General features: G+C 36.0%; 2 protein-coding genes across 3 annotated transcripts; both read right to left on the reverse strand.

The window, feature by feature from the left end:
- Positions 1-1,070: 1,070 nt before the first annotated feature.
- LOC122581700 (tropinone reductase-like 3) lies at positions 1,071-6,908 on the reverse strand. The gene is made up of 6 exons (XM_043753955.1): positions 6,595-6,908; positions 4,641-4,757; positions 3,652-3,786; positions 3,095-3,220; positions 2,763-2,864; positions 1,071-1,379 (listed from the first exon to the last, which is right to left on the reverse strand). The coding sequence occupies exons 1-6, from the start codon at positions 6,883-6,885 to the stop codon at positions 1,230-1,232; spliced, it is 921 nt and encodes a 306-aa protein (XP_043609890.1). The 5' UTR covers positions 6,886-6,908; the 3' UTR covers positions 1,071-1,229.
- Positions 6,909-16,768: 9,860 nt separating this feature from the next.
- LOC122582943 (tropinone reductase-like 3) lies at positions 16,769-18,920 on the reverse strand. 2 transcript variants are annotated; one of them, XM_043755374.1, is made up of 6 exons: positions 18,682-18,920; positions 18,390-18,506; positions 17,652-17,786; positions 17,437-17,565; positions 17,278-17,379; positions 16,769-17,159 (listed from the first exon to the last, which is right to left on the reverse strand). In XM_043755374.1, the coding sequence occupies exons 1-6, from the start codon at positions 18,820-18,822 to the stop codon at positions 17,010-17,012; spliced, it is 774 nt and encodes a 257-aa protein (XP_043611309.1). In that variant the 5' UTR covers positions 18,823-18,920; the 3' UTR covers positions 16,769-17,009. The 2 variants fall into 2 exon arrangements, with proteins under 2 accessions (XP_043611309.1, XP_043611310.1); XM_043755375.1 differs by lacking the exon at positions 18,390-18,506.
- Positions 18,921-26,753: the final 7,833 nt, after the last annotated feature.

Below are 26,753 nucleotides of genomic sequence, written 5' to 3' on the forward strand. Positions count from 1 at the left end.
CATAACATATAAAAAGAGAGGATACAAAACTCACCTGACTGTTAGCAACAAGATCAAGCTACACAAGATATCAGAAAACTAGTAACCGGTACGCAATCAATCTGTTACAAGTTATCACAATTAAGTACTCATTCAATATAGGTAAACGTGCTCATAACGTGTCGCCAAGTGCTGACTAAGTTGTCCAAAAGCGTACTAGTTTGACTTTGACAGCATTTTACAAGTTTGACCAAAGTTAACCAACTTACGAGTTTGACTAAGTTGACCAAAGTTGACTAAATCGAGGTACTAATCGAAATCCGAGGTCTCAATTGAAAGTTGAGGTCTTAAATTGAATTCAGGGTCTTAAATTGAAGTAGAGGTCTTATTTTGCAATTTATGGTCTTAATTGAGATTTGAGGTAGTAATTTACTAAAGGATAAGATGCTAGTAACTGGGGTAGTATTTCACTAAAAGACAAAATGAAATTGAGAGGCTAAAAAAGAGGCAAAATTGAAATTGCGAAGTCGTAAATCTCAATTGCAAGGTCATAAGTTTTGGGGTCTTATTTCACTAGAAGACAAAATGAAATTGGAATAGTATGTTTCCGATTTTGCTTCCCGCCACACACATATATTATGTACTATATTACATAAATAGACCCCTCTTGTTTGTATGTTCTAAACCACAACTACAGTCCTTATAGATCTATCTACTGTATAATTACTTCTTTAAATATTGACTAGCGTAGTAACCGCACAATACTTAACGATAGTAGTGGTATAAATAATTAATGTAAATGTGTTAATGAATGTATTTAAAAAATTAATGGATAAACGTCATGAATATGTGAAGGGTATATTGGTCATCTTTCATATCCCAAAAGTATATTTTTTCAACATGTGGTCTCTAATTTTTATAAATTTTTATTGTTAGATTTAACTACAAGATTGGTTCCTGTAGTTTGTTAATTTAAACAATGGGGTCTCTCTTTGAGTGTCGTTAATGACAAGGATTGAACTCTAGACTTCAACAAAAACATGAGCTCCACCAAAGAGGCTTGGCATATATTGGATGCATCGAATTCTGGGTAGCAGAAATGAATTATTAATATAAAATCAGTATATAGATTAACATCCCATTGACTACACGTAAGCTTATTTTCCAAACTTTGAAGTCGCCAATATTCATAAAGATTATAATCATAGGATTCTCGAATTGTAAACTGCACACCAGGAAGATTAAGGAATTTATAGCCTAGATGGCGCTCCTCCAGCAACTACGATAGTCTCGCCTGTTATATATGACGCGTCATCAGAAGCCAAGAAAGCAGTGGCTGCAGCCATGTCTTCTGTCGTTCCAAGCCTCTTTAGTGGTGTCTGATCTTCAATGGCCTTTTTCTGTTCATCAAATATGTCAGATATCAATGAATAAAGAGTTGCAATTTCTCTGCAAAGCATAATCCTTCTTTGAACTCATTACTAATATGGATTTTTAAAATCTAAACTAAGAGCCTAGTTTTCAATTTTTCTACTATGATGCAACTTAGTTTTGTCTTAGTTAACTACGTACTTTAAAAGTTTGTCCCCTTTAACCATTTTGTAACCAGATAACCAGAAAGGGTTGTCGAACTGGGTAGGACGTGACATTATTAAGCTCACCTGGGTGATGTGACACAATTTGAGTTTGCTATTGACTGATGTTTGACTTTCGTTTGGATTGTTCAAAACACCATGCAGCTAAGGTTGAGATAATCTTCATATCAGTATCCGGGGTTACAAGGTAAATAGCGACATAATAACAAAACTCGACAGCATTTCCCATATAGTGCAAAATGGTTAAAAGGGGACAATTTTTAAAAATGCAACGGTCAACTAAGACATAAAAATGTAAGCTGTCTATGTTGTTATTTAAAATAGAAAGAACCCTACTTAGAATAACATAACCACCACCCGGGTAACCTTGAAGTCAGGAAACGTGGTGTCAACAGACTGGGTAACTTCGAAAATGGCCACAAGGATACCCCAGTTAGGCACTGTGCATTTAAGTGAAAAGAACCCCCCACCCCCTTCTTCTTACCAGGGTGCGCATACATCCGAGTCAACAGACTCGCTCTTCTCGGGTAACCTCAACTGAAAAAACTCATTCATTTACCCGTTTACCCTATTTAGAATAACATATGTCCATGTTTTGATCAGTGCAAACTACTCGTGCTAGCGCTTTTAGCAGATGATATTATTCTAATTTGTCATTACTAAAACATACTTCGCACATCTGCTAGATGATCAAACGTGCATAAAAAATGCCATCATACTTGACATTTTAACATCCAACATTCTTTACTTGCGCAAAGCACACATGTTTTTCTTTCATATTTTTTACAAAGCCAGAGGATTGAAAAATAAAGGGTAATGGAGGGAACCCTAGCCCCGGTACCACAATTGGACACCCATCGACTCACCCTGTATGAGCCATATGATGCCGGTACAATACCTCCATCAGTCCATCCTAATCCCCACATGATCTGGGCAACCCAAAGGATCAAACCCGCGTATTTAAACTTCACATGTGAGTCTAGGCTTCATTGGTAACGGGTACCTTAAAGGAATTACTTTTTGTTCCAAGCGGGGATCGAACCTGGGACCTTAAGGTCATTAAGTGTTTTCCTTACCACTAGGCTAACTCCTTGTTGGTAAAGCCAGAGGATTGTGTGTAGCCAACAAGCGATATATGAGGTTTAAAAAGTTAATGTCTCATTATAGATTCGAAATAAGGATACTTACCATGGCTGCATTGGTGGTAATGAATTCAGCAAAGTGTGTAGGTACGAACCCTGGAGCAACACAGTTGACACGAGTATGTGGGGCCAACTCATTTGCAAGAGCCTGCATACAAAATAGAAAACAAATTAGCAACAACTAGTGATAGAAATACGTTTGATCTGAGTCACCTACATGATTTTTTAAGATATGCATTGTCTGGTTGCACTATGCGCATTTCGTTACTTGTACCGCTAATTTTATTCTGTAACTACTATATTAGTTGTACCCATTAAATAATGGCAGATAGTAAAAAAGATTTTACAGAAGAGTACTAAGTGGATAAATACTATTACCTTTGTAAGACCAAGAAGAGCCGTTTTTGTGACACCGTACATAGCCAAGCCAGATGGCGGCTGGAAAGCACTGATGGAGGAAATGAAAACAATGGATGAACCTTTCGACAAGTGAGGGGATGCATCCTGTTCAAAAAACGAGAAGAAAAGAAAGACTGCTGAGACTATAAAGTATATTTACTGATTAGATGCTTTCCTAAGGTTGTGAAAAGAGATGGTCAACAGTTGTTGCTCAAATTTCCAGCATTAGCCATCAAAAGGTAAAAATGGTAAAGCACTCTTAATTTCTACAAAACCGCCAAATGTTTAGTTCTCCACAAGAGTATTCTTGTTATCTTATCAACTTAATGTATGATATTTTACAAACATTACAGATATCCAAAATGTTTGACTTATAAGATCAAAAATGTTGTTTTCCAAATTCAGAATTGAAAAGGTACCTATGGATGAGATATAGAAAGCCAAAGAGTATGTGCACTGGTTGTTCATAGTAAAAGAATAGAGATTCCCTTTTTGACCCTACTTCCTAGACAAACATTTCTATGTACATAATTTACCTGAAGAAGCAGTATAGAGGTTTTAACATTAATTTCCCAAAGCTTGTCAAGGGCTGATTCCTTAGTTTCGAGAATGGCATCAACTGAGGGATTAGCAGCAGCATTTGAGACAACTACATCAATTTTTCCATATTTCTGCATCATTAGACAAAGTAGGATTAAACTATATAATAAAATTGATACAGCAACTAGCATTGGGCATATTGGTCAAGTTCATGTGAAAAGTCTTAGTTGTGCAAAAAGTGTAGGAAGTCTTTTGAGCAAATGGGTAAGTGGATCTAGATCAATGACTAATATTAAAGGGCTAAAATAACACACACCCATTTTCATTGTTTGAGCGTAACTTTTCCGTTATTGATTTTCTCATAAATACAAATACACCATAAAAACAAGTGTTTCGTTCTTTTCAATTTGAGGTCGGTCTTGCTATAGCTTGTATTTTTGTGGGTTTCAGCTTTTTGTGTTACTTTCCTCCATGCCACCATCTTTGACCTTACATATAACCGATATGAAACTTGATCCGTTAAAAATGTAAGACACGAAACTTGCAGACTTTTGGCCATTCTTGTTACCTGCCTTTTGAATTGCAGCAAATGGAGTCGGTATGAATGAGATATCATTTTTAATACAGCCTAAAAATACGCTTTAGAACAATCATGCACCTTTTGATAGGCTTGATAAATTTCGATCTGATGCTTTTTTAAAGTTAGTACATAACTAACACTCTGGTATACCATCTGACATATTTAAACTCCAATACATTGATTATATATCAAACTCAATTATACTCATTTTACAAACAAGATGCAGCAAATTTTTTAACTTGATGCAGCAAATTTGCAGTTATGATGCACCACCCTTATTTATCATTTAGTAATACAAGTTGCATCATGTTTTCATACCAGTACTGATAAATTATAACATTCAAGCATTCACAACCTAATTTGATAACTAAACGGTGATGTATAACAATTCTAAAATATGCTTACTTGAATTGTCTGGTCAATAAGATTCTTCCTCTGTTGTGCATTAGAAACATGACATACCAACCCCAAGACTTCAATTCCTTGTTCTTGGAGCTTTTTAACTGCCTCGTCAACATTTCTCTGGAAAAAAAATCACTTCATCTTTAACATCAACTTGATAACTTCAGTTCATACAAACTTCAATAAACATAAAAGGCAAACTGACACACTAAGAAAGAAAAACATCAATATAACAAACTTTGGTTATAAACAGGCAGAAGAACTGAGCTTTAAGTTGTCTCGAATATAACTTGAGTGAACAAAACATATATAAATTAAGTATTGAACATACAAAAGAAACCTAGTTACAGTAAGTGTTTATCAACTGATAACCTATCACTTAAATAGCTCAGGATCAAATAAATAGCGTCCTTAAGGTACAAAGCGTAACAGGTATCTTTTTTACACCCATAAAACAAATGAAAAAGCACACAAATCCTTAAAAATAGCACGTTTGTTTCTGATTTGTTCATCGGTTTGAAAATTTTTGCTTATCTGTTTAGAACAAATAAACCCTTTTAAAGCTACTGAAACTTATGATCCTGACAACTATATATTATAAAATCAAACCATCCAGTGATAATAACAAAATCACTACACTATAAAATAAAGAAAACTCAAAGCACAGGACCATCATTATAATCCTGTATCTAAAAGGTGTTTGGATTAGCTTATTTTTAGAGCTTGTCGGTTTATTGAAATTTCAATAAGCCAACAAGCTCAAACTTTTCTGGGTTATAAGATTCTCCACTTGAGCTCATTTCATGTTCAAAGACATAAGTTCAAGTTAACAAGGGCAAAAGCGGAAAAAATGAGCTTTTGGCATTTTTAAGTTTCAATATGGCAATAAGCCCTACAAAAAGATAATTCAAACACTCACATAAACGTTCCAAAAATTGAAGAAATGACTGATATTGCTGGGGTTTATAGTGTGATATCGTATATTCAAGAATCAGAAATAACCAGACAGGTGGATACAGGGTGATGGCTCATACAGGAGATTCAATAAAAATACGTCATTGAATCTTCGCTGATAAAACAATGGATCGCAGTAACAGATCATGAGGTATTCAAGATATGTAAACGGTGGGCTGCACAATTAATACATGGGGAACTTCGTAAGTAACTAAAAAGTTTTGATGAACTAAAGTGTTTTGGAAACTTGATGAAATGTCTCGTTGGCTGCTATGTGAATAACTTTTGTAGCCACTTTGCAGCCGGCAATGTTTGAGGTGAAGTCAAAGTGAGGTCAAGTAGAAGTAACTTGTTTGTTGAGGCTTAAATTATTTTACATCAATTATGACCGATAAAGGTGCAGATCCATAGGGAACATGGGAATTTTGCATCGGAACTCTCCCCGTCTCATATGTTTAAAGAAGTGGGAAGCTTTATTTTAGTTTCTAGTTTATCACTACTTATATACTCTTCTTGCATTAAGTTTTGATGTAACATCCACAACGTCTTGTTGGCCCATTTCTATCGTTAACAGTTCATATCGTAATCAGCTGCACATATTAACACTTATATACAAACCAACCAGAAATTTGATACGCAAATTACATTTGCTTCACCAAAAAGACCTTTGTCCTAACCGGTATTTAACTAAACCCATCTCCAAGATTCCTTAATCATTTTTTGTTATCCTAAATCCAAAGTCAAAGGCCGCATACATTAAAGTCAAAGGCTCGACTAAATTCAGCTATAAGTATCAGTTTTTGTTATCCTAAATCCAAAGTCAAACAGATACCTATAAGTCAACTAAACATAAAAAGCTTGGTACTTTCTTTACAAAAATCAACAATATATATATATATATATATAACTAGTAAGGGGCTTAGAGGGTGTTTGGCACCCACCCAATCAATATATATATATATATATATATATATATATATATATATAAAAGTAGAAAAGAAACCTGTCTGCGAGAAGAGATGACAACAGAAGCACCTTCTAAGCCAAGACGAAGAGCAATAGCAAAACCTATGCCTTGTGTTGATGCTGTTACTATTGCTACTTTCCCTTCAAATCTTCTTCCTATCATTTTTGATGATGTTTTCTCCATTCCTTTTCTTTCCTTAATTTCTTGTTTTTTTTTTTTCTTTGTTTGTTGATCAATCAGAAAAACAAGATGGTTTTTGTTTTGTTTAGTTTGGACAGAGTGTGAAATTAATAGACTTTCGTTTTGCCGATTTTGGTGTGCACACATTGGGAATAGTGATTGTTGGGAAAGATATGGGACCTACTTTGTCTCGATCAATATTTTCTGAGGGTATATACCCATTAAAAAACCCATGAAATGAAATGATATAATTAGTGTTATAATGATAAAATTAGATAAATCATGTCAACATTCATATTATTTGACCATGTACCAATAAGTAGTATTATGAGTACTTTATGAATTTGGTTTTCTGATGAGATAATTATAAGATTAACGTTCGACGAATACCGTATAGCAAAAAGTTATTCATTTAGGCTAATGAAAAAATAGCTCTCGCCTACAGCCTATTTACTAAGGAAGCTGATAATCGTATCATTGATTTTAATAATTTTACCATAATATACAAGTATAACAACATTCTGTACAAGTAGTCACGGCACAAGTATGGTAAAATAATCAAAAATATTGGTACAAATATATAATCCCATTTACTAATGTGTTCATTTATAAAAGGGAAGTGATATTAGTACCATCTAAATTGATTAATTTACCACAACCATGCATTAACTGAATGTATAGTGTGCTGTAATACTTGTACAGTGTGGTAAATGAATCAATTTCGGTGGTACGAATATCATTTCTCAGGTTACTCATACACTAAAAAGCACAAATAACTATAGAGGTGAGATGATAACTCATAGTAAATCCTATTTCAAATACATCGTTTCTTGAATTAATACTTTCAAACAATATAAAATAAGGGTTTTCTAATGATTGTCATAGATATATGACAGTTTTACTTCAAAAAATTGAGGAGATCTGTTTTTGTTTGAATTATATACTTTTTAAGATTTTATGCACATGAAAGACACATCGGATTGTAGTCTAGCACCTTTCTAAAAAAAAATGTAGCCGATAGTATCTCGATTATTTTTTTATTAATTTAAACATCTCCACATGATATACATATAATATCTTTAATAAAATAATTTGATTCATCAACCCTTAAAAAACTATACTACCACTTTTACATCAATTGCTTGTACATTCACCACATCGACACCGCCAAACCCGCCACTTATTGAAGCTCGCTGCCAGAACCATCTCTTACCTCCACCACCACCGACGTTGCTACCGTCATCGCCAAATGCGGATCTAAAGAACGTTATATTGGGGCATAACTAATTTCCTTACCGGTGAAGCAATACAATAAAGATGACTTTTCTATACCATCATTACATAATATATTAAAACACTACATGTTTGATGTTTTAACTCGGGTTTAAAAATAGAGCAAAAAAAACTAACGAGTTAAGTTATGTTTTTATGTATCTTTTATCGTAAAGCAAAAAGTTTATTAATATCCATTAAATTTTGCGGAGTACCAAATTTTTCTTACCATAAAGGTCATGTGCCCGCACTTTTAATTGGATTAGCCTCTTATCATCGTCGCCACATCACACAAATGTATATTTAAAAGGACCAGACTCGATAAACCGAAAACATAAGAATTTTTTTTTTTTACACCCCACTGCGCCGCAGTGGGTTGAGGACTCCCCACTGCGCCGCAGTGGATATCCTCGGCCAGAACTGGAACATGCCCCACTGCGCCGCAGTGGGTTCGATACATCTCCCACTGCGCCGCAGTGGGTTCGATACATCTCCCACTGCGCCGCAGTGGGAAGAACCAAAATTGTTTCCGTGGGATTCCACTGCGCCGCAGTGAGCAAAGTCACCCCCACTGCGCCGCAGTGGACCACCTGACAGCAAGCCTAAAACTCATTTCGACCATGAACAACTTGTAACCATCAAATTTCGAACCAACAGCTGCAAGATACTTTCTAGAGATTTATAACAACTTCATAGACACATTTTAAACACAATTACAACATAGTTTGTTTCATAAATCCAAGATCAACCCTAACGGGTCATTTACCTGTTTTGGCAACAATATCGCCCAAATGCGACAATACCAACTTCCAAAAACTTTACAACTTGAGCATTTACAGATTTGTTACCGAAACATGACTCCAAAACAAAATGTACCGTGAGCCAAAGGAGAGGGACAACTAGGTAGCTACACCAAAAGATTGTCATCCATCCAAGGATGACCTAAATACCTTCAAGAACTTCCAACGGTTACTTCAAGCTCTAATTCAATTTTCTTCGAATCAACAACACTAGTTCCTTCTTCCGGGACTACCTATAAGAGTGTAAACAACTAAAATATAAGCAAAGGCTTAGTAAATATACTTGCATAAATTTACGAATACGAAGGAGGGCATAGTACAAGGACTTTCACATGTAACCTATGGCATCGTCATGTCACATTTACATATTCACCTTGCACACAAACAATACATATATGGATCCATATAAGCTAAACAATCACAACAATCATATCTATCGGGATTCTTAGTCCCCGGAGGTTCTTAGGCCTCATATCACATCAACTATCGGGATTCTTAGGCTCCGGAGGTTCTTAGGCCTCATAAACAATGCCCCACATGGGCTTCATGCCAAATCAATTACCATGCTTGGAACATTCACATCTCATGGTAATTGACCCAACGTAAACATAAGGGTATGCAAATATACTCACCTCCTCCGCAACAAAACAATAACGCTAAATAGACAAGCACAAGCAAGCTTCAACCTATAATCATATCATAAAATGCATAAGCTTACATTCACAACTTGACTAGTTCAACCTAACCCTTCTCAATCACTAGCCTTTCCTAAACCCAAAACCCAACCCATTTGTCATTGAGTTACTTTCATCTTTAACTATAGCATTAGGTAGTTCAACCTACCATTTTCATTCACAACTCAATAACTAGCAAAAAGATTCATTTTTTCTCATAACTTCAATTTATCACAAGAGCTTATCAATTTCATAATCAAACACATTATAAGGAATTGGGAAAAATTAACCATAAATCATTTCTAGTAAAAGCCCCCAATTTGGTTCATCCATGAACCCTAATTTCAAAAGAAAAGATAAAGTTAAATTTGGGGAAATTCCTTGCCTCAACAAGGAAGACAATTACTTAGGGTTTTTAATTCACAATTCCTAACACTTTTCTCCAAATTTTCGGCCACCACCAAAACTCACAACCCTAACTTTTGATTCTTGAATGGAGATTATAAGATGGTGATGTTTAATACAATGATTTCTCTTTTGAATTGGAAGAATTAAGCTTTTGATTTTGAAGAGAAGAGATGGAATTGCATGAAGATGTAGAGATGAAGAGAAGTGGAATATGACTCATAAGTCATATGGATGGTTGGCACTTTGAGGAGATGCCACGACCCATCCCACCTTTTTGTGGGTATTTTACCCGTTATCCGCTAAAGTTCCAACTAAATTAACCCTAAATCCAAAAATAAAATACTAGGAAATTAATTTATTGCCAAAACTATATAAAGGGGTTAATTTCTTTTACCTTAAAATCTTGGGATGTTACAACTCTCCCCCACTAGGAACGGATCACGGCCTTGTGAGCCAAGCCATATGTAAAGACGGATAGTAAACTAGGACGTCATGCTCGGATTCCCATGTACAATCGGACATCCTACCATGCTTCCACATTATCTTATAGGTTCTCACCGTTTTATTTTGTACCCTTCTAAGCTCCTCTTCCACAATGGCAATCGGCTCTTCAATGTAGTTCAATTTATTATCGACCTCAATTTCATTTACAAGTACATAAGTAGATTCGTCGGCTAAGCACTTCCTAAGATGAGACACATGAAACGTGGAATGTATTCCCAAGATCTCATCTGGTAACTCCAAACGGTATGCCACCTTGCCAACTCTAGCCAAGATTCTGAACGGGCCAATAAAACGAGGACTCAATTTTCCACGCTTCCTAAATCGTAGAACGCCTTTCCAAGGTGAAACTTTCAACAAAACACGATCACCTACTTGAAATTCAATCGGTCTTCTCCTTTTATCCGCATAAGACTTTTGCCGATCCTAAGCCGCTTTAAGTCTTTCCTTGATCACATCAATCTTTTCGATGGTTTTCAACACTACTTCCGTACCACCTATTTCTCTTTGACCTACTTCTCCCCAACAAATTGGAGATTGACACTTTCTTCCGTACAACATCTCGTACGGTGGTATTTGAATACTAGAATGGTAGCTATTGTTGTATGAGAATTCTACCACAGGCAAGTGAAGATCCCAAGTGCCTCCAAAATCGATTATACATGCCTGAAGCATGTCTTCAAGTGTTTGGATGGTTCTCTCACTTTGACCATCCGTTTGTGGGTGATAGGCGGTGCTAAGCTTGAGTTTGGTGCCCATATCATCGTGGAATTTTCGCCAAAAGTGAGAAGTGAATCGAGTGTCTCTATCCGAAACAATGGAGATAGGAACTCCATGTCTAGCTACAACCTATTTCACGTAGATCTTTGCCAACACTTCAGATGATGATGTCTCATGGATAGGAAGAAATAAGGCACTCTTGGTCAATCTATCTACTATTACCCAAATCGTATCGAATTGATTTCTAGGCATCTTAGGCAATTTAGTGATGAAATCCATGGTAATTTCCTCCCACTTCCATTTGGGGATTTCCAACGGTTGCATCATACCATAAGGCTTTTGATGCTCCACCTTCACTTGTGCGCAAGTCAAACATTTCTCAACATACTTCACCACAACACGTTTCATACCGGGCCACCAATATTCTACTTTCAAATCATGATACATCTTTGTAGCACCGGGTTGAATGGAATACTTGGATTCGTGAGCCTCATCGAGGAGAACTTGCTTCAACTCACAAGAGAATGGGATCCAAATCCTCCCAAAACGTAAAGTAAGGCCACGGGAATCCTTAGTGAAATATTGCAATTGGCCTTGAATTCTTTCTCTTTTAGGATCCCGTTGCAAAGCCTTCTCTTGAGCTTCTCTAATTTGATCCAAGAAATCGTTAGTGATCAAAACCCAAAGAGGAGAAACGACTAGAGCATGATGAGAACTCTTCCGACTCAAAGCGTCCGCTACCACATTAGCCTTCCCGGGATGATACAAAATCTCGCAATCGTAATCTTTCAAGAGATCTAGCCATCTTCATTGGCGATTGTTGAGATCTCTTTGCTCAAAGAAATACTTGAGGTTTTTATGATCGGTATAAATGGTAAACTTGACTCCATAAAGGTAATGGCGCCAAATTTTCAAAGCAAAAACCACCGCTGCTAACTCCAAATCATGAGTGAGATATTGTTTTTCATGCTCTTTCAATTGTCTAGAAGCATAAGCAATAACTTTACCTCGTTGCATAAGAACACAACCGAGGCCATTAGATGATGCATCGCAATACACCACCATCTCTTCAAGACCATCGGGCAAAATAAGAACCGGTGCTTGACTAAGCCTTTCACGAAGTTGTTGAAAAGCCATCTCTTGTTCATCTTTCCATTCGAACTTGATATTCTTGCGAGTTAATTTGGTCAAGGGAGAAGCTATTTTAGAGAAATCTTGAATGAAACGACGATAATAGCCCGCTAAACCAAGAAAACTCCTAATCTCCGACGGACTCTTGGGTTGCTCCCACTTCATCACCGCATTAATCTTAGCCGGGTCTACCATAATTCCTTCACTATTAACCACATGACCAAGGAATTGCACCTCCCGTAACCAAAATTCACACTTGGAGAACTTGGCATAAAGCTTCTCTTTACGAAGGGCTTCCAACACCTCCCTTAGATGAACTTCGTGATCGGAAGAACTTTTGGAATAAATAAGAATATCATCGATAAAAACAATCACGGACTTGTCAAGCATGGGACGACACACACGATTCATGAGGTCCATGAAAGCCGCAGGAGCATTAGTAAGACCAAAAGGCATGACAACAAACTCAAAATGACCATAACGAGTATGGAAAGCGGTTTTGGGAATATCCTCTTCACGTACCTTGAGTTGATGGTAACCCGAACGAAGATCGATTTTTGAAAAATATGAAGCCCCTTGAAGTTGATCGAATAAATCGTCGATTGTAGGCAAAGGATACTTGTTCTTTACAGTTACCTTGTTAAGCTCACGATAGTCGATACACATCCGCATACTTCCATCCTTCTTCTTTACAAATAATACCGGTGCACCCCAAGGAGAGTTACTCGATCGTATGAAGCCCTTGTCTAACAACTCTTGAAGTTGTTTCATCATTTCTTGCATTTCTGTTGGAGCCAAACGGTAAGGAGCCTTAGCAATTGGGTAAGCCCCCGGAATAAGATCAATAGAAAACTCAACTTGCCGTTCAGGAGGAATGCCCGGCAAGTCTTCGGGAAAAACATCGGTGAAATCATTAACAATAGGAATGTCTTGGATAGATAGAGGTTTCTTCTCAACCTCCACAATGTGAGTGAGATAAGCATGACAACCATGAGACATATAACGCTTGGCACGAGCAAAAGTACAAACGGGTATAGAACACTCCTTTCTATCACCATAAACCACCAAGTCTTCACCTTTGGAAGTTTTTAAATATACGGCTTTTTCATCACAAGCGATTTTAGCATTACATGAGCTCAACCAATCCATACCCAAGATTATATCAAACTCTCCCATCGGAAAAGGAATTAAATTTGCTTGGAAGAGTTTCGAAGAGATTTTGATTTCACACCCTTTATACACATCCTTCACTAATTCCATCCTACCGTTACCAACCTCAACTTGCAAGGTATTTTCTAGACATGACTTAGACACGGGAATAACATGAATTACTCCAGTTGCAACAAATGATCTATTCGCCCCTGAATCAAAGAGAATTCGCATAGGCACATTATATACAAGAAATGTACTTGTGACAACATCATCCGTGTCTCTTGCTTGTTCCACCATGAGTTGAAAAGATCTTCCACGTGGGTTTCCATGAACTTGAGCGTTCTTCCTCTCCGCCTCCTTCCTTCTCTCTTCTAGCCTCTCCTCCTCGATCAACTTAGGGCATGAGTTTCTCATATTACCCTCCTCAAAGCATTTGAAGCATATAAGGGGTCTTTGAGGTTTAGACCCACATTCCTGACTAGTGTGCCCCGGCTTCCCAAAAGTGTAACAACCCTTATCCGCCACTCTACAAACCCCCGGATGATTCTTCTTGCATTGACGACAAAATGGAACATTTCTTTTATTGGGGTGGTTCCCGGAACTACCCTCTTGTCTAGGCCGTTTGCTTGGAGTATTTACATCTTCATACCTTCTTTTCAAAACACCTTCATCTACTCTTGTCATCTTTATCTCATGATCCTGGGCCACATCCGCTAACATGGAGAAGGACTCCATTTGGCGCAAACTAATTTTCTCCTAGATGTTCTTCCTCAACTTCAAATAAAATTGCTCTTTGAGCAATTGGTCATTTTCAAGGAATTCTGGACAAAATTGAGCCTTGTCCAAGAATTGAGCTCGGAAATCATTCAAACTCATATTGCCTTGACAATCGTTGAGAAATTCACTTCTCAACTTGGTCACTTCAGCTTCCGATCTGAACTCTTTGAAGAACATTTCTTTAAACTTGGGCCCCTCCACATTATCCAAGGCCCCCTTCTTAAAGCCAACAAGCCATCCCACCACCTTTTCCCACCGCTTCGAAGCATACCTACTGCAAATATCACCTTCAAATGTTCTGGGCATTGACTAGTACGGAACGCCCCTTCAATTTCCAAGATCCACCGAGTACAAACAATAGGATCCCGATCACCATGATACTCGGGTGGGTGGCACACTTTAAAATCTCGGAAGGTGAACTTTTTCTTGTACACCCTTTCCCACGTCACTTCAACCTCCTTTTCCTCTTCCGTTCTCTTGCCTTTATCTTTGGCATCACACTTCTCAAATTCCCGTTGCACATTAATTGCAACTTCTTCTTTAATCATTTTAGCGATATGATTATTCACTGCTCCTTCTAAGGTTTAATTCAACCTTTTCAACAAGATAGGGGTATACTTTTCTAATGCCCTTCCGATTTGATCCGAGATATCCATGCTATCCGCATCAAAAGTGGGCTCTTCTTCATCGTTTTGTCTATGGTGCTCATTTTCATCGTTGTGTTGATCGGCCATACTATAATAAGATTTAAACAAACGAATTTAATTTCATAATCTATCTCTACACACTCGAACTAAAGCCAACCCTATAACCTTATACAAAACCGTTCAAGGTTTGATGCCGTTAGTTTATAAATCTGTTAGTATTCCAACCACAATAAGGCCGGCTTCTTATTATGTCTCAAATACTAACAAGTCGATAAACTAGCATCATCAAACACATCCCTCGGTCCCATATAAAATTTCGGATACCTAAGGTCGAATCTCAACTAAGGTTTAAGGTCTAGGCAGTCTCTACGCGAGGGAATACCTAAATCCCTTAAACCTTGGCTCTGATACCAACTTGAAAGGACCAGACTCGATAAACCGAAAACATAAGAAAAAAAGTTTTTTTTTTTTACACCCCACTGCGCCGCAGTGGGTCGAGGACTCCCCACTGTGCCGCAGTGGATATCCTCGGCCAGAACTGGAACATGCCCCACTGCGCCGCAGTGGGTTCGATACATCTTCCACTGCGCCGCAGTGGGAAGAACCAAAATTGTTTTTGTGGGATTCCACTGCGCCGCAGTGGGCAAAGTCACCCCCACTGCGCCGCAGTGGACCACCTGACAACAACCCTAAAACTCATTTCGACCATGAACAACTTGTAACCATCAAATTTCGAACCAACAGCTGCAAGACACTTTCTAGAGATTTATAACAACTTCATAGACACATTTTAAAAACAAATACAACATAGTTTGTTTCATAAATCCAAGATCAACCCTAACGGGTCATTTACCCGTTTTGGCAACAATATCGCCCCAATGCGACAATACCAACTTCCAAAAACTTTACAACTTGAGCATTACAGAAATGTTACCGAAACATGACTCCAAAACAAGATGCACCGTGAGCCAAAAGAGAGGGACAACTAGGTATCTACACCAAAAGATTATCATCCATCCAAGGATGACCTAAATACCTTCAAGAACTTCCAACGGTTACTTCAAGCTCTAATTCCATTTTCTTCGAATCAACAACACTAGTTCCTTCTTCCGGAACTACCTATAAGAGTGTAAACAACTAAAATATAAGCAAAGACTTAGTAAATATACTTGCATACATTTACGAATATGAAGGAGGACATAGTACAAGGACTTTCACATGTAACCTATGACATCGTCATGTCACATTTACATATTCACCTTGCACACAAACAATACATATATGGATCTATATAAGCTAAACAATCACAACAATCATATCACAACAATATTTAGTTTCAAAAATTGTCTTACTCCGTTTATGTGTATACTTTCCAAAGACGTCAAATAAACCCAAGTACCAATATGGTTCATTCAACTTTTATACATGTTTGTTTCTTACTCTACTTTCACATACGGATTATATATCATTGGGCAGTTTTGAAATTATCAAAATGAAAAGAAAGTGAAAAAAATTGGAAGGACGAAAAGTGAACCAAAAAATTAACGAATGTTGGAAACCTTGACTAAGAAAAACTAACACCGTTATCGCGATGATGAAAACTGAAAAAAGTAACAAGTTTAGGGTTTTTTTTTTTTTTTTCTTCCTATTTTTCACCTTAAGAACAAAAAATGCAAATTATGTGAAATTCATATAGATAAAAAATGTAATTTTCTCTTAAAAGTAACAAACAATGCATCATGACATGGCAGATGACATATTGTTGTAGTGGGAAAAAAAATGTTGGTTGCAATGTGTCGTGTAAGTTAAATATACAATTAGGATGTATTTAGTAGAAGGAAATGAAGGAGGAGAAATAGAAATGAAATCTTTTCCATTGTTTGTAATGTTGTTGACCCATGTTGGAAAAAGAAATTTATGGTAACCCAAACGCCAAAAAAGTGAAAAGTTGCACAGTAAAAATGTTTGGATATACATAATCATTTGGTTTAATATTTCGATTTAGTACATTGGAGATGGATTATTAATACTTCATTTCATCAAAATGATGTAAACCTTGAACCTTGATGCATACCCTTGGAAATGCTCTTTTTGTTCTCAGTTGATTCAATATTTCCACCTCCATGGTTAAGTTATTCCCTTACAAGACATGGTTTAGACATCTTTTTCAACATCTCACTTTCGCCGAATTATAACCTGGAAGGTACTCCTCCGCCAACCACAATGGTCTCACCAGTTATATACGAGGCGTCATCAGAAGCCAAATAAGCAGTTGCCGCGGCCATGTCTTCTGTTGTCCCAAACCTCTTCATTAATATCGGTTTTTCAAATTCTTTTCTCTAGTAACACAAATGAAAGTAAAGTCAATGGGTGCATCAGATAAATATAATTTCAAACGGGTTTTAGTCTACTGATCTTTTTGTACACTAATAATTTCAAAGTTGTATAGACACTTACGATGGTTTCATTGCTGGTAATATATTCGGTAAACTGAGTAGGGACCAACCCTGGAGCAACACAATTTACACGAGTATGTGGGGCCAACTCGGCTGCAAGAGCCTATAAAACCAAAATTAGAAAGATGAACAATTATTGAGGTTGCAAAAACAGTAATACCTTTGTGAGACCAAGAAGAGTTGTCTTTGTGACGCCATACATAGCCAAGAAGCCGGCTGGAGGTTGGAAAGCACTAGTGGAAGAAATGAAAACGATCGATGAACCTTTGGTTAGGTAAGGGGATGCATCCTGTTCAAAATTTGAGAAACTAAATTGAAAAAATAGTCAAGTAAAAATTTATTGATAAGATGATTACTTTTATAAACATGATTTACCTGAAGAAGTAGTATAGAGCTTTTAACATTGATTTCCCATATCTTGTCAAGGGCAAATTCTTGAGTTTGGAGAATGGCATTACCAGAGGGGATAGCAGCAGCATTTGACACTACTACATCTATTTTCCCATATTTCTGCAACCATAAACAACAAAGTTCGATCACATAATACTGCATTGTTAACTTGACAAAAACTTTTCAACACGTTTAACGTTTTTACTTTGTGTCTCATTAGATGTGCATACTGAGTTTTTGACCAGAACACTTCAGGTAGTAAAAAACTTAAAATGCAAGATGAATACTCAAAATCTCACATAATATGAGGTCAACAGCAAATTCTTGCATACATTATAACAACTATAAAACTTGAACACCCTTTCATTCTATTGAAATGTCAATTTTTGTCAATTTGTTTACATCAGTTTCTTCTATCATCCATACCAACTTCATATCTCTTCACATCAAATAAATGGGATGCATCTTTCATTCTTTAATCTCAAGCGAATTGTTAAGAACATTTGCCAGTATATTTCAAGTGTAAGGATTTAAATCCAAGACTACAACCATCATTTTGCTTAAATTTGTGAATTTTAAGACATCAACTTCTGAACGCAGGTGGAAAGCAACGTCTGCTTCTTCCCCAATCCTAAAACATTAATTCTTTGCGACTTTGCCTAATTCTAAAACATTAAATCTTGAAAGTTTAATGTATGAATATGGGTCAAATTTCATTTTTACCTGAATTGTCTGCTCAATGAGGTTCTTTCTCTGTTGCGCATTGGAAACATGACATACCAATCCCAACACTTCAATCTCTAGTTCCTTGAGCTTTTTAACCGCCTCATCTACGTTTCTCTAAAAGAAAATGATCTCTTCTTTAAACTCGGTTTATTTTCAGAAACAAACAAACTCACATAAATAAAGTAAAAAAAAAAAAACACATAAATTCTATTTACCACTAAACCATCAACCCAGTGATGGAAACAAACAAACCAAAAAGAAAACCGGCAACTGAGGAAAGAAATTTAACCTGTCTACGAGAAGAGATGACAACAGATGCACCTTCTAAGCCAAGGCGTTGAGCAATGCCGAAACCTATGCCTTGTGTTGATGCTGTTATTATTGCGACTTTGCCTTCAAATCTTCTACCAATCTTTGATGTTTTCTCCATCCTTGTTCTGATCAAATGCTTTTTTTGTTTCTGCTATAACTACTTAAAAGGGAATTACCAACATTTGAAATTAAAAAATGACCTGTACGTTTTGTCTCAATCAACAGGAAAATGATCGTGGCTTATACAATATACTGGTTAACAACCATTACTTTGGCATTTTCTCAATTAAAAAATCTGAATCATAGGTACTGTTAGTTGGCAAATTTAAGATAATATTAAATTTCAGCTTTTTGTAAATAGGTTTATGCTTTTCTTTTTCAAAGTTAATCATCTATACTTCTATACTACTATATTAAAATTCTAAACCTTCCACTTTCGGAAAGAGTTAAAATAAAGGACATTGAAAATGACCATTCTATTTTTAATGAAATTACTTTTAGAAAGAGTTATAACAAATTACTCAATTGCCCTTACTGAATTAATTTACACCCTAAAACTCTATCTTCTAAAATATCTTTAGCCAGCCACCTTTACATCTATTACATCTATATCAACCTACACCACTCGACGCTGCTGCCATGACCAATGGTCGCCGCCATCACCAGTCGACGCCACCACCACCACCAATGGTCGCCGCCATCACCACTCGTCACCACCACTACTTTACACAGGTACCCTTCTAGTTTATTATTATTATTTTTTTTCATCTTTGGATGCTAGACGATAGGTGTCCCCCAAATGTAGTGTTGTGTATTTGACATTGCTCCTGATTGTTTTGTCTATGGCTGTGGTGAGCCATCCTTTGAATTTGGCATCACACTACATCCATGCCATGTAGTTGTATTCTGTCTTTTTAGGTTTCTTGATTGAGCCATCAACAAATCTCATCTTGTCTTTGGCAAATGAGAATACCATTTTCTGTGACCAATCGTTGTAATTGTTATCAGTATGGCAATCGTCAACACGCATTCGCATTGGGAAATAAGATGCATGGACGTAATATGGAGAATTAAAATCAATGGGTTTGGTATCGGGTGTGCTCTCTCTCCCTTTTTCGAGTATATCAATGCCACCATGGTGGGGTGACTTAGGTTTTGGATGGTTTAAGGTTTTTAATTTTGAATAAGCCACTCTAATACCATGAAGATTTATGATATTCAAATTGCTTTATTTCATTATTGGGGTTTAAATATAAGACTATCCTCATCGGTGATTTAAAGTTTGAGATCATCTAATATAATACTACTAAAAATGGATTGGTTGTTGACGGTTTCATGCCATATGTCTATTCTTAAATGGCTCATATAATGTGTTAAAATAAATAAAACTCCTCCATTAAGAAAGTGACACATTGCATGCTTTACGTGACGATCAGTTCATAAATGAAGCTAGATTGTGGGGAAGATCCCCTCTCTCCTATTATTTTTCAATATTTTAATTGACAACCTATAAAAAAATTCACTGATAAAGATAGCCTAAATATCGTATCTTTTAAACAAGAAAACAAATTAACCAAAATAATACAATCGAGGTAGACATGTACAAACAAAACCCCCCATTCAATTCGATCCAAAATCAATCATTTGTGATTAATTAGTTTGACCTATAATTTATTTACATGAAAACCCTAAATTCTGTTCAAGGGGTTTTTAAACCTGAAGTTAGACCAAGATTTGTTTACATTAGGTTAAGAACATGATTACAAACATAACCCACTAAAAAGATTCGACCCATCTCATCATTTAAGTGTAAACCCGGTTTTTGACCCATTTCAAGCACTATAAACCCTAATTTGACTTTTAATCCGATTTTGACTGAAAACTCTATGGGTTTGACTTAGAACATGTTTATAGACATAAGATGGTGCTCATGGAGTAGAAGTTGCTTACCGAAAGTTTCACAAGAGTCAAAAATCCGAATTTGACTCCACTTGAAAAAATTCTTGCACTTGAAACTTTAATCTTCTAGTATGTAGATAATATTATGATGTACATCATAACTTAAATTCCAATACGATTAGCAGTTGCAACACTCCTTAACCTGCAATACTTGATTTAAAGACTTTCCACACGTCACAATCCTATTAATTAGGAGGATTTTTAGGCTAACCAATTAGGAGGATTGATCATTACCCTTTGTCAAATGTTGTTACCCATGTTGGCAACAAACAAGAAAAGGATACTGACCCGAGTGGCAAAAAAGTGAATGCTTGAAATTAAAAAATACAATGAGTTTTCTCATAAATAATATGTATTTGGTCTAATATTTTGATATAATACATTGGAGAGGGATTATTAATTCTTCGTTTCACCCAAATGATGTATAACTTGAGTCTTGATGCATACCCTCAGAAATGCTCTTCTTGTTCTCAGTTGATTCAGTATTACCACCACCATGGTTCAGTTATTCCCTTACAAGTCATGGTTTTAGAAATCTATTTCCACAGCTCATTTTCGCCAAATTATAACCTGGAAGGTACTCCACCGGCAACCACAATGGTCTCGCCGGTTATATACGAGGCTTCATCAGAAGCCAAGAAAGCAGTTGCTGCAGCCATGTCTTCTGTTGTCCCAAGCCTCTTCATTGATATCTGTTTTTCAAATGCTTTTCTCTAACAATAACACAAATGAAATAAAAGTCAAAGGGTGCATCAAATTATTAAGTTGAGCTAAGAAAATACAGAGTAACATTATTATGCAAAGTTCATTATTTCCCTTGTCACACAGAAATCTGTTAAATTGGATCGGCCAATGTGTCAGGTGGCCGTCTATGCAACTATTTTGTACCAGCAGTAGCATATAGGCTGTCATTACCAAAAGTTATTTTAGATAATTTCTCATCAGGATCAATGGTAAAAAATGGACATTGTATTGCTTAATTTCCGTCGGGTGGGCCGTCATGACCAGCACCAGGGCTAGGTCCTGGTGGTGTTGGTCTAAAATCTTTCTTCTCAAGTTCGATATTCAGAAGATTTCCGCCGGGTGGGCCGTCATGACCAACACCTGGGCTGTGCCCTAGTGTCGTTGGCCTAAAAGCTTTCTCCTCATACTTCTTCATAAATTCGATATTCTGAAAATTTCCACCGGTTGGGACGTCATTACCATCACCTGGGTTGTGCCCTGGTGTCGTTGGCCTAAAAGCTTTCTCCTCATACTTCTTCATAAATTCAATATTTTGAAAATTTCCACCGGTTGGGACGTCATTACCATCACCTGGGCTGTGCCCTGGTGTCGTTGGCCTAAAAGCTTTCTCCTCATACTTCTTCATAAATTCGATATTCTGAAAATTTCCACCGGTTGGGACGTCATTACCATCACCTGGGCTGTGTCCTGGTGTCGTTGGCCTAAAAGCTTTCTCCTCATACTTCTTCATAAATTCAATATTCTGAAAATTTCCACCAGTTGGGACGTCATTACCATCACCTGGGCTGTGCCCTGGTGTCGTTGGCCTAAAAGCTTTCTCCTCATACTTTTTCATAAATTCGATATTCTGAAAATTTCCGCCGGTTGGGACGTCATTACCATCACCTGGGCTGTGCGCTGGTGTCGTTGGCCTAAAAGTTTTCTCCTCATACTTCTTCATAAATTCGATATGCTGAAAATTTCCGCCGGTTGGGACGTCATTACCATCACTTGGGCTGTGCCCTGGTGTCGTTGGCCTAAATGCTTTCTCCTCGTACTTCTTCATAAATTCGATATTCTGAAAATTTCCGCTGGTTGGGACGTCATTACCATCACCTGGGTTGTGCCCTGGTATCGTTGGCCTAAAAGCTTTCTCCTCATACTTCTTTAGAAAATTGATATTCTGAAAATTTCCGCCTGGTGGGCCGTCATGACTAGCACCTGGGCTATGTCCTGGTTCCGTTGGTCTAAAATCTTTCTCGTCATAAACATGAACATCATCAGAAGCCGGTTTAGACTTGGCAAAATGATGCATGTTATCTAGTCGCGATGCTTCTATAAAATATTGACCTTGCTGCAAAACAAAACAGACAAGTAGCAATTTCATGATGAAAGTTCCCATTTGATTGTGTATTGCAAAGTCATGACCAGTGACGTGATTTATATAGCCCACTAGACACATTAATTACCATTAAAACTTACGTTACATATGCATTAATTTTAGAAGAATTATGTTACATATTTAAAGTCTGGTTTTGAAACGGTAGCATGTTGTGCAGAAGATTAATGTAATTTAATTATCGGAATCAGAAATGATTAATTAACCTAAAATTATTAGCCTAATTATCAACCTAAACATATGGACCAAACACTTGTCACCATTCAAAGATTTTTATTTTAATTTTTGTTTTACCCTTATTAATTACTAAAACAACTAAACAAATACTTTTCTTTTCTTCCAATCACTTTCACATTCAATGAAACTTATTACCTCATCTTGTATCAGGCGATTCATCCCTTTTATCACGCAGCCATCGCTCTGTGTTTTTTGGCTGCAAAATTAAAGTATGTAATGTATAATTCCATTATATTTGTCATTAAACCGGTTCCATTCTTTTTGTCATTCTAATGTTTTATTGAATATGTTGTTATACTATAGATAGAAGATTATCTTACCACTTTAATTATTTAGTTAGGATGATAAACTTTCTTATAAAATATGTCATGTGTTGCTTTTGTAAATGATGCAGCCGAGATCCATCAAACAAAAAGTTTCAAACATTGATTGTGGAGATTCATAGTTGGTTATAGTCATCTTGTGACTTAAATTACATGGCTTTTTTGTTTTAGGCATGATGTTAGTGTTTATATTCATTTAAATGGTGGTGTTGTAATTTGTTATATGGATGGTTGTATGTATAATTTTTTGGAGTTATTCAATGGATATGAATTGAATAAAGTCGTCATTTCGTTAGTAACATATCTATATAGTATTTTAAATTAAATCAACCTATCTTTTATTCGCATCCATGTACAGTCGACTGATTTAAATTACTTTGTATTCAAAATAATATATAATGAAGATAGACCAATAATATTTATTCAGTAAACAAATAGTATTTATTTAATTTGTATTTAATATATATATTAAATGCAAGTTTGTTTGAAAAGAAAGACTTTTTGTGCTATATAATTTCCGAAGGGCAAATAAGGCATAAAATTAAACGTTCAAGCATTAATTATATAATAAATATAGGAAATGACAAGTGTTTGGTCCATATGTTTAGGTTGATAATTAGGCTAATAATTTTAGGTTAATTAATCATTTCTCTATCGGAAAATCTCTATATAACTAAGAAAAAATAGTTTTTTTCCAATTACCTCTAACTTTAAATATTATGCACAAACTATTTGATCTAATTTAATACAAGTATTTATTTATTTTTTGCAAACTACGATAGATATTTAGTGAATATTAAAACTAATCAAAAGACATTGATAATATAATTATCAATCTTTGTAACATATCACTTTCTATTTTTCTTTTGTTTAATTATCTTTATACGTGAAATATAATTACTTTAATATAATATAAAAATAGATTATATTGATAATTTTATCGAATATTTTATTATCTGATTATGTTATCAATGTTAAATTAGATATTTTTTGTATCAATTTCACACACATATTTTTGATATTTGTTTTTGTATTTGATTTAATTTTCTATGTTCACATTTATATCTTCTTTTTCTTTCTTTTTTCTTTCTTCATTCTACTTTACATGCATTATAAAAATATAATATCATTAAAGATCCTTTTAGTTATTATTATTATTATATAATTTACCAACAAGGAGTTAGCCTAATGATAAGGAAAACACTTGATAACATTAAGTTCTCAGGTTCGATTCCCACTTGGCATAAAAAATAATTTCTATAAGGTACCCGTTACCAATGAGGCCTAGACCCACATGTGAAGTTTAAGTACGTGGGTTTGGTCTTTCGGGATGCCCAAATCATGCGGAGATTAGGATGGAAGTATTATACCGGCATCATATGACTCATACGGGGTGAGTCGATGGGTATCCAATTGTAGTATCGGGGTTAGGGTTCCCTCCATTACCATTTTTTATATATATAACATTTATTAATACTTTTGATATATATATATATATATATTAATCATTGTTTTTAAGTAATAGTTATTAAAATATTATATTTGTAATCAATTTTAATGCAATATATATATTACCATACATCGCATGGACATAATCTAGTTTAATATATATGCATTGTTTCCAATGTATGACATAACGTATCCAGAGCATCTATTTCACCTTAACTTCAAACAAAGATATTCAAATTGGTATAAAGATCAAGTATTTCTTGTTTGGAAACTCGAACGGGCCTAGTGTGTAATGTTGTGCTACTGCAAGATATGTGCTTCACCGGCGACTTGTCGTTGACTCAAAGGTGCGATCTAATCAGTAACTTGATATATGATACGAGACAAAGTGTTGAGAAAGTCAGTAACTTGTTATATGATACGAGACAAAGTACCCGCGAGTTGCTGCGGTGAGATGGTGGGGGTGATAGGTCATAAAGTGTAATAGCCAAATGTCTTAGCCGTCCGGGCTCCGCCCTCGGATTTAAAAATTCGTCAAAAGTATATCGAATGACATCTCTAATGAAAGAGCATTAAGTTTTAGAGTAAATTACACTTTCCGTCCCTAAAGTTGGCACATTTTTCACTTTTTGTCCCTTAAGTGAAAAAATTACAATTTTGACCTTAAAGTTGACAGATTTTTTCAATCATCGTCCTTCGCCAAACGTCGTTAAGTTTCAGCCGTTAATTCGGACAGGTGAAACACACGTAAGGGACTGAAATTGCAATAAATGACAAGTTCAGGGAAGAAAACTGAAATTTACTTTTCTGTTGTCATCATCTTCATCTTCTCCAGCTGACTTTCGCCGGAAAACTTAAAATGTCGATATCTCACTTGTTTCTTCGAATTAGACCACGAAACCACCACCAAACTTCTCAAAATTAATTTCCGCACGAATCCTATAACCGAAACGAGATCCAATGAATCGGTTGTCACACCTGAATTCTTTGTACCTCAATCTAGTAATCTAACTATTGTAACAACTTAATAACCTTAACGATTGACCAGTAAACTATATCGAAAACTTTACGATGAAACTAACATCTAACTAAATCGCCAAAAATGAAAGGTAACGAATCGCTATGAAACTTAACACAATACTAGATGAATCAATAGTAAACTTGTAACAACTTTTAGAATGAGATTTCGACGTAAGGATTTCACGAACAACGGATTTAAAGTTTCCATACAAAATATAGAACAAGAGCTATAATCAACCAAATGACGAACTGTAAATTGCTTTGAACTTCTATTACATAAACTAAGAATCAGGTGATGATAATCAGAATTTTTGATCTGAAATATTTGAGTTGTAGGGGCTTGTTAGGCCTCCTGGTCATTTCGTCCCTCTTTGCTTCCTCTTTATATATATTTCTAATTTTTCGATCTTATGTCTTTGCCTCATTGACAAAAACTGAACCCACATGAAGGTCTCTCCCCATTTTGTACTTTTCTTTTTGGTGGAGAGCTTATGGAATAATAAATAAGGCACACCATTGGTGTCTTAGTGAGGAGCACGTACACCTAATCCAACATGGACTTATTTACGAAAATAGAAATATTGTATTCTTGGAACAAGCTAAATCGTACATAAATATTGCTCAAAATCCATGTTATGGGTATTTTGAGTTTTCCGGCAAGTGTTGAATCTGAAATATTTTGGTTAGGATTCGTGCAGAAATTAATTTTCAGAAATTTGGTGGTGGTTTCGTGGTCTAATTCAAAGAAACGAGTGAGATATCGGCATTTTAAGTTTTCCGACAAAAGTCAGCCGGAGAATATGAAGATGAAGAAAACAGAAAAGTAAATTTCAGTTTTTGTCCTTGAACTTGTCATTTTTTGCAGTTTCAGTCCCTTACGTGTGTTGCACGTGTCCGACTTAACGGCTGAAACTTAACGACGTTTGGCGAGGGACGATG

Source organism: Erigeron canadensis, chromosome 9 (assembly GCF_010389155.1).
Source record: "Erigeron canadensis isolate Cc75 chromosome 9, C_canadensis_v1, whole genome shotgun sequence".
Taxonomy (NCBI): domain Eukaryota; kingdom Viridiplantae; phylum Streptophyta; class Magnoliopsida; order Asterales; family Asteraceae; genus Erigeron; species Erigeron canadensis.